The sequence below is a fragment of the Musca autumnalis genome, unplaced genomic scaffold (assembly GCF_047663935.1).
Source record: "Musca autumnalis isolate F117 unplaced genomic scaffold, ASM4766393v1 scaffold_4, whole genome shotgun sequence".
NCBI classification, from domain to species: Eukaryota; Metazoa; Arthropoda; class Insecta; order Diptera; family Muscidae; genus Musca; species Musca autumnalis.
The window spans coordinates 181,127,722-181,136,718 of record NW_027411977.1 but is presented as its reverse complement, the minus strand read 5'-3'; the positions used below and the strand labels follow the sequence as shown (position 1 = coordinate 181,136,718).

The window sequence follows — 8,997 nt, the reverse complement described above, 5'->3', positions numbered from 1 at the left end:
ATCGAGAACGGTAGATGTAGCATCACACACTATTTGTTGGGATAAAATGAATGCAGCTCCCTTTTCAGTGAAGTTTTCAAATCTCTGTTTCTGCTAAAACGAAGATGTTGCACTAGTTTTTCATTGCTGTGGAAACGACCTGCAGAAAACGCGATAAAATACGCGATATTTTCAAAAACAATTTTTAGGTGATTTTTCTACTTTGGAATTTGTCGTAATCGCGTTTTAATGGATGGATTTTCACGGAGAATGATTTATTGAATCGGGAACGTAAAAAACCAAAATGTGCAATGGAGTACGAGGTATTCCAATGACAATTGCAAATATTTGACCCGAAAAACATGATTTTTTGAAAAATGTTCGCAGAAAATTTCCGCATTTGGATCCAGATTTCTATGGAGCTGTGTAGACTACATTCACGGCACATATATCAAATAACTCAGAATCGCGAGTTCTACAATCCTATATATCTTTGAACCTGTTTGCGGAATGAAATTAGAAGAAAAAACGATAAACCTTGGCTTCTGCTATGTTAAATTTTCAAGAATATTGGCGATATATATTTCTAGAAACGGTACAGACGATAACAAATTTCTGTCTTTGGCTAATAAACGATATATCAACACTCAGAACTCAGAATTTTATTAAATCGAGAATTGAAATGTGAAGAAAGTTCCATACTTTTCATCTCCTTATTTCTGAAGCAATAACGTATAAATAATTGCAAAAAATACCAAATTTTACTTTCATATAATATTTTAAAACAGATTCCAGACGGTTTTTAGGGTATCCAACTAAATATTGATCACGCCATAAGGCGAAAGTCCGACTCACTATTAAAAAAAAAAATCAAAAGCGTGAAATTTTGTTGCAAATGTTTAAAAAGTTTGTTAGTAAAAATTATACACATGACGAAAAAAGAAACGAAAGTAATATTACCATATGCAAAGTTATGACTTATTCGGTTACTCCCTTTGAGAATTATCGTGCGCACCATATTAGCGAAAATTTTTCAACTTTTGTGGGGAATGTACCGGAAGGAGTAGACCGATATGGCCTATCTTCAAACTCCAAATTGTCTGAAAGGATTTTGTCCAAACGAAATAATGTTTGGACAAAATGAGGCACAATTTTGATCGCATTAAATTGTACATATACGAGGGGCACCTTCTGGCCTAGGCAACACGCAGTGTCGCCAGGAGTCATTTGAATTTTTTTTTGGTAAGTTTGACAGTTTTTAGCCTAAGCGTACTCAGGACAGTTTGACATACGACCATGTGTTGGGTTGTTTACAGGGGCTTGATTGAGAGACCTCCAAAACCTGGTTTTTGAACGCTTTTACAGCATCTCCAGGCGACGAAAATCGTTGATCACGTCTTATTTTCTTGCTGTTCTGGAATGAAATGAAGTCATTGAATCCCCGGTAAGGGCTGTAAGGCGCATGACCCATCGATTCCACGTTTTGTCCGGTCAAACAGGCGCGGGTTTGAATCGATGTGTGAGAGCTCGTATTGTCATGATGCAGAACGATTCGTCTTCTCTTGTTCGTTTTTCGAATTCCTCAGCAAACAAATTGTAGTGTAACACTCAGAGTTAACCCGTACATTTCCCAAGCCGTATAGTCGCCACACGGCCAGTTTTGCCGAAGGAACAGGCGATCACTTGTATTGAAGGTCTACTTCCATGAACAACTTTCGCTGGATTAGGCTCGCTTTCGAAGACCCAAAGGGTCGATTCAAATCTTGTTTTCAAGATTCGTCGTCTGTGACGATCTTGTAAATGTCGTTTGAAGCAAACGATTGTTTTTATTCACAATTTCTTTGCGCAAATCGACAAGAGCCTTTTTAAGCGATTGAATTCATTAAACCAGTTTTTCATAGTGATATAGGATGTCCCTTTATCGACGTACAAAGATTTAATTTGATCGATGTACCCTTTGCGTGATTATACACGTCGAAAGTTTTAACAAAATTATCGGACAAAAATTCCATTTTTTTTCTGCAAAATTGTCGAACTTTCCAAAAAAAAATGTCAAATGACGCCTGGCGACACTGCATAACCTGTATAACCATTGTGGCCTAAAAAAACAAACAATGGATGATTTTAATGAATAAAAAATAAGAGCGGTACAATTACAAGTCAACTGTTGTGATTTGTTGGATTTTGGATGGGTTAAATTTAAACTTTATTTTAAAGATAACTTTTAGCTTTAACATATTCTGAAGGGCGGTGAATCTTTCCGATAAACCCAACCGATCGATAACAAGAGGTAACTAGGCAGTGTTAATGAAATATTTATTGTTTATAAGCGTAAATATTAATCAGCTGGCAGTATTTTTTATTATTGTGTAGCAATAGTTTATTACGATCTTTCAATATAGTAATAAAATTTTATTTCCAATACCTATTATACCAATAATATTATCAACTACATAATTATCAGGATCAGCTTATATTATCTATGGCATTGTTCTCCAGTATTCCCATTTGTGTGAGACGATTATGCAAATACGACTTAATATCATCTCCATTGTGTTCGATCCACTGTAATTTGCGTGAAATCGTACTGCGGGTATATTCAACCATTTCTTCATGGTCTTTGAAATAATCAGGATTTATATTTATTAAATTCTGTAAAGTATTCAAGTCGTCTGGAAGTACAATTTCAAAACTACATAACAATAGACTCTCGACATGCGACGTATGCGTTGAATTTGTAATTGCCTCTACAAAATGTTCACGTATAATTTTTACACCGCTTACACTCTTAAAAATATAATAGAAAACGTCTACACCGAAGTCCTCATCTTCATTTTGATTGATTGTTAAATCTCTATGGAGTTGAACAAACTTTCTTAGAACGGTTTCGTTTTGAGAACAACCTAAGGCAAACATTATTTCATCTTCTTTAGATTCTACATAACGTTGCCAAAGAAAATCCCAATTATCTGATGGGCCATATCGTACAGCAGAGCAGTAGACAACGGTTTTCCATTCGCTTGATGTGGTGGGTTTTATTTCGCTGGGGTTCTGTTTCCATTCTTCAAAATAATGTAGAGCTGTTTGGACACAATCTTCAAGTTGTAGGAAACATGCAACCATAACTATTTGATGGTGAATCTCAGAAGTTTCGAGGGTGTCATTTAGACCACCCAAATGATGATAGTAAGGTTCGATAATGTAACGCATAAATGTATGTAGATATTTACTCAGCACTGGAAATGAGGCAAAAATATTGGAAATTTCTCTTAGACTAGTTAAAGCTGATTGCCATGGCCAATGTTCACGTTCCCTGTGTAAATATTCCATAATTTCAAAATAGATGTCGTAGCTTTGATCTCCTGCCCAAGACATGGTTTTTATGTCCTCTACAATTTGCATACGATTCATAACATGAATTTTCTCGAAGTGGTCACTATTTAGGGCGGCTGCAAGAAGCCGCCAATTTTCTTTGTCATATGTTACCCGGTAGACCCCAACCATTTGAATGTTGAACAAAATCCAGTCGTTGGGAGCCACTACGTTTTCTAAGGTTAGATTTTTACTGTTGCCCGAATCTAAATCACATTCTAGCCACACCTTGGCAATGGTGGAATTAAAATCTAATTCCGTTGCTGTTGTATAACTAAGGGGCACCCACCAACATTTGTGGACTTCATTTTCCTCTGTGTCGGTGATATTTAAAGCTTCTGTCAAAAATCTCTTTTGGGATATTTCCAAAGATCCAGTTTCATAGTTTCGCGAGACCTGAAGTAAAGGATATCCGGCCTGCAGTGTCCAAGAATCCATAATGGTTTTTATGCTGGTTGGAGGTTTTAGTTCGTTGGTGGATTTTTGAAAGGCCTCTGTGAATGACTGCCACAAATCGTCTTGTTCGGCATTTGCATATTTATGTTTGTTCAAGTAACCACATATACCATGGAAGAACCAGTCCGGATCCATAGACATGTGGGTCATGCGTAATACCGCTGCACCCTTCCTGTATGATATTGCATCAAAGCTTTTCATAATTTCACTTGAATTACAGTTCATCTTTGATATGGGATGGCTGTCGGGTTCGGCATCAGCTATAAAAAATTCTTTAAAATTGTCATAGGTATCAAATGTGTACCAAGGTAGTTCGGGATATAGACTAGCCACTCCCAATGTTGAAATATATGTGGCAAAGCCCTCATTTAACCAAACATCTGTCCACCATTTCATGGTAACCAAGTTGCCAAACCATTGATGGGCCAATTCGTGGGCTATGACAGTGGCTATCATTTGTTTGTACTCATGGCTAATGCTGTTATCATCGTTGGCTTCAGTCACCATAATATCTTCATTGTATGTTATGAGGCCCCAATTCTCCATAGCATTTGCCGAAAAGTTAGGTATTGCAATTTGATCTACTTTAGTTAGGGGAAACGGTATTCCAAACATTTCTTCATAGAATTTCAAAATATCTGGAGCAATTTCGGCAGCATACATACAACGTTCATAATATTCTGGTCTACACCATGTACGAAATACCACATGGGAATCGTCACGTTTGGTTTCCCTGCACTTGTACTCATTTAGGCTATATGCCACTAAATACGTTGACATGGCCACCGATTCCTCAAATATGCTCCACACAAAATCTTCAATATCATCTAAGGCAATCTGTTGTTCTAGCGGCATATTGCTCAGGGCATTTAAAGACTTATGATGTCCTAGCCATATGGAAAAATTGGCTTTGTACTCGGGCTCGTCGAAACAGGGAAACCCCCATCGGGCGTAGGTGGGTTCAAATTGTGTTACCGATAACCATTTGGTGGCATTATTTTCATCCACATATGAACTGCGATAATAACCATGAAGATCATCGTTTAAAATTCCCCGAAAATGTAGTGTCAAATTGTAACTCTGACCTTGAGATAATGTTTGACACAGCTGTATTATAAAATAGTCATGTTCCGGAATCTTTTCTATGTTTTCAAGGCAGAACGTAATATTATCATCACCACCATCTTCTTTATCAACATTATAAAGTTCAATTCGTTTTTCATCTACTGTCAAATTTCCAACATGCAATGTTATATTTGTGGTATCTTCCAGAACTTGAAATTGTATCGAAACTAGGCCATCGAAGCTAAAATTTTTACTCTCCTCCAAATAAGTTATAATCTTTAGATGGTAATGATTTGGTTTTATTGAGGTAGGTAGGCGATAGTGTGTATATGCCGATGCTGATTTGAATAGAAAACAAACTATTAGACACAGCCAGATGTTGCGGACAATTGATAAAAATGTGAGTGACCTATAAATTGTAAAATTTTAGAAATTAGTTATGAGATTAGGTTGAGTGTAACAGAAACATACTAAATAAATAAAATAAGCCGGCAATATTTTTTATTCATTACGTTATTTATTACGAAATGTTTTAAAATCGCAAATGTTGGAATTTTAATAATTTAGCATTGAAATTCGTGTAAAAAGAAATTCAACTTTGAAAGAGAGTTTAATAAGCTTTCAACTCAATCTTCATAACTATAACTTTGTTATCTTTATTTATCCACTGTATGTTTGAACTCACTTTATATCCATTTCATTGCACTTTACAAAAATTGGTGTTAGGCAACATAAACCAAAATATTTTCTTAAAAAAAATGTTTTGTATAAATAACGAATTTGATTGAAAAAAACCCAGACTATGTTTTGTACGTAGCTATTCTATGATTGTATATTTCAAACTAAAAAAGTGAAATTTATTTCTGAATTTGTTTGTTAGTTGTGACGAAAAAAAAACATGATAAGCCATCTGTAACATTTATTTTGGGGTCAATAATTATCAGTTTTGTTGATTTTTTTCTCTTTCGGTTTTTTGTTTTAATATTTTTAAAATAACAAAATTCTCTTTAATTATACCCTACACAACTATGGGAGGAGAGTGTTTGTCCATCTGTCCACTTAAAACTTGCACATTTTGATCTACTTATGTATTTATTTTTAATTGAAAGCCTACACAACAAACTTCAAAAAAAAAAATCTTAAAATTACACTGCAGGTGTATATAAGTTATAAAATATCCTTCTATTAGTTAAGAACATGGCACAATTACCCAGGTAGTGGTATCGTAAAATTTTCAAAATGTTCTTTATGTTGTTGGAGAAATCACAACAAAAATCATTATACCCTAAACCACTATGTGGGGAGGGTATTATAAGTCGGTTTTGGCCAAAAAGTTTGTAACGCATCGAAATAATGGTCGTAGACCCATACTTATATATACCAAAATGAATGTCTCGACGAGCTGAGTCGATCTGGCTATATGCGTCCGTCCGTCTGTCCATCTAAACCTTGTAATCACGCTACAGGTAGCAATTTTGATCGGATCGTCACGAAATTTCGGATTTTGATGGGGGGTCCCGGAGGGGAAGAAGCCTATTGATTTTGGTCATGGTCGGATAATATTTAGGATACAAAGACAACGTTTTCTTCCAAAGCGAATATCTCAGCTTCTGTATGGGCTGTCCATCTAAACCTTGTAATCACGCTACAGGTAGCAATTTTGATCGGATCGTCACGAAATTTCGGATTTTGATGGGGGTCCCGGAGGGGAAGAAGCCTATTGATTTTGGTCATGGTCGGATAATATTTAGGATACAAAGACAACGTTTTCTTCCAAAGCGAATATCTCAGCTTCTGTATGGGCTATGAAAGAAGAAAATATCACCTTTCTAATGGTGTAAAGTAGGTTTTCGTAGGTGATCAAACAACGAAGATATGACAATAGTCGCAAATAAAACCCAAATTTTCAGTTTTGCGATGCCCATGAAAGTAGAAGATTCCATCTTTACAGTGATGCAAACTAGGTCGGCGTAGGCAACCAAATAACGGAGATATCGCAATAGTCGGTAATACATCCCATTTATCAATTTTTTGGAAATCACGCTACAGGCCGCAATTTTGATCGGATAGTCACGAAATTATGAGGGTTAATGGGGGTCCCACAGAGGAAGAAGCCTATTGATTTTGGTGATGGTCGGATAACATTTAAGGCCGGAATGGGCAAAAAACTTATTTGGATAAAAAGACAACGTTTTTTTCCAAAGCGAATATCTCAGCATCTATAATGGGTATACCAAAAGCAGAACCTGGCAATGAAAGTAGAAAATATCACCTTTCTGATGATGTTAAGCAGGTTCTCTTAACTGATCAAACAACGATGATATCACAATAGTCGCAAATAAACCAGAGTTCGAAAATAAACAGTGCACTAACATAGTGTACCGCTCCGAGAACAGTATCACTAAAATATTTTTAGCGTTAGTGTTCCAGAACACAAACACTAAAAAATATTTTAGTGATACTGTTCCGAAGCACAACGATAAACGTAGTGTACCACAATTTGGTACACTAAAAACGTTGGGTACCGCTGTCGGAACACTAAAAATCGTAGTGTTCCGCAGTCGGAGCACTAAAAAATCGTTGTGTACCACATGTCGAAACACTAAAAAATAACGTAATGATAATGTACCACACACGAGTTTATTATGATTTGCGAGGAAAATTAAATATTTATAATTTTTGAGATAAGTACAAATTAAGACATAAAAACTCAGATACACCTCTTAAATCCATGTATGTATACATATTAATTAATAACGTTGGGACCTTAAGTAGAAAATATGAAAAACATTGATTCGGTTGTTGTACAATGACGCACTACAAATTGTAGTGTTCTGACTGTGGATACATGAGTTTATTATGATTTGTGAGGAAAATTAAATATTTTATAATTTTTTTTAATTAATACAAATTAAAAAATAAAATTTAATAGAACACGTGAAAAACGCCTGATTTGATTTTTGGACAATGGATCAATAAAAATCGTAGTGTTCGGTTGCGGAACACTAAAAATCGTAGTGTTCAGACAGCCGGATCACTAAAAATCGTAGTGTTCCGACTGCCGGATCTCTGAAAATCGACTGCCGGATCACTAAAAATTTTAGTGTTCCGACTGCCGGATCTCTAAAAATGGAAACAATGGAACAATAAAAATCGTAGTGTTCGGCTGCGGAGCACTAAAAATCGTAGTGTTCCGACTGCCGAATCACTAAAAATTGTAGTGTTCCGACTGCCGGACCTTTAAAAATCGAAACAATGGAACAATAAAAATCGTAGTGTTCGGCTGCGGAGCACTAAAAATCGTAGTTTTCCGACTGCCGGATCACTAAAAATTGTAGTGTTCCGACTGCCGGATCTCTAAAAATCGAAACGCTGTTAATTATAATTTCTGAGGAAAATTAAATATTTTGTGGGTTGTGGGACGAGTAAAAATTAAAAATTAATAAATAAAATGCACGTGTTTTAAATTAGTTACAAGAAAAAAAACATCATTATTAATTGATGAATATTGTTTCTTGTACAAATGGCAACAGGTACAATTTCCCCAAAATAGTAAGTGTGTGGTTGTATTTATCCCGAAATCATAAAGTTGACTTTAAATGTACAAGTCTACTTGGGAAAATCCACATACTTTCTTCAACTGCATTCACTGAGGAATTTTGCTTTTGATACAAAAAGCTACAGGTGCAATTTCCGCAAACATTGCGTTGTTATCCTTATTTCTTTTGTTCACATTAAAAAATTAAGTAATTCATGAAGATCAAGAAGACAATTTTTCTACGAATATGTACTAAGTATTGTTATTCTGATACGTATATACTGAGCGTCTAAATGTGCAACCACAGTAACGTGTAATATTTTAGATTATATGTAACAAAAAATTTAATTTAAAGTCATATTTTCTACTAACGTTCTAAAATTTTGTAACTAATTTTAAGTATTTATTAATTTTTACTTGACCCAAAAGCCATCAAATATTTAATTTTCCTCATAAATCATAAGAAACAGATGATTACCTAAACGTCTAACAGTAAAATTTTTACTGCTCCATTGTCCAAAAACCAGACAGATGTTTTTCACATTTCCTACTAATTTTTATTTCTTAATTTGTATTTATTAAAAAAA

The 8,997-nt window shown here is 35.1% G+C and overlaps 1 protein-coding gene across 1 annotated transcript; it reads right to left on the bottom strand.

Annotated features, from left to right (window-relative positions):
* Nucleotides 1-2,334: 2,334 nt before the first annotated feature.
* Nucleotides 2,335-5,716, bottom strand: LOC141400879 (aminopeptidase N-like). Its single transcript, XM_073980498.1, has 2 exons — nucleotides 5,558-5,716; nucleotides 2,335-5,281 (listed from the first exon to the last, which is right to left on the bottom strand). Exons 1-2 carry the CDS (start codon nucleotides 5,566-5,568, stop codon nucleotides 2,446-2,448), a joined length of 2,847 nt encoding a protein of 948 aa, XP_073836599.1. The 5' UTR covers nucleotides 5,569-5,716; the 3' UTR covers nucleotides 2,335-2,445.
* Between the last annotated feature and the right edge of the window lie 3,281 nt (nucleotides 5,717-8,997).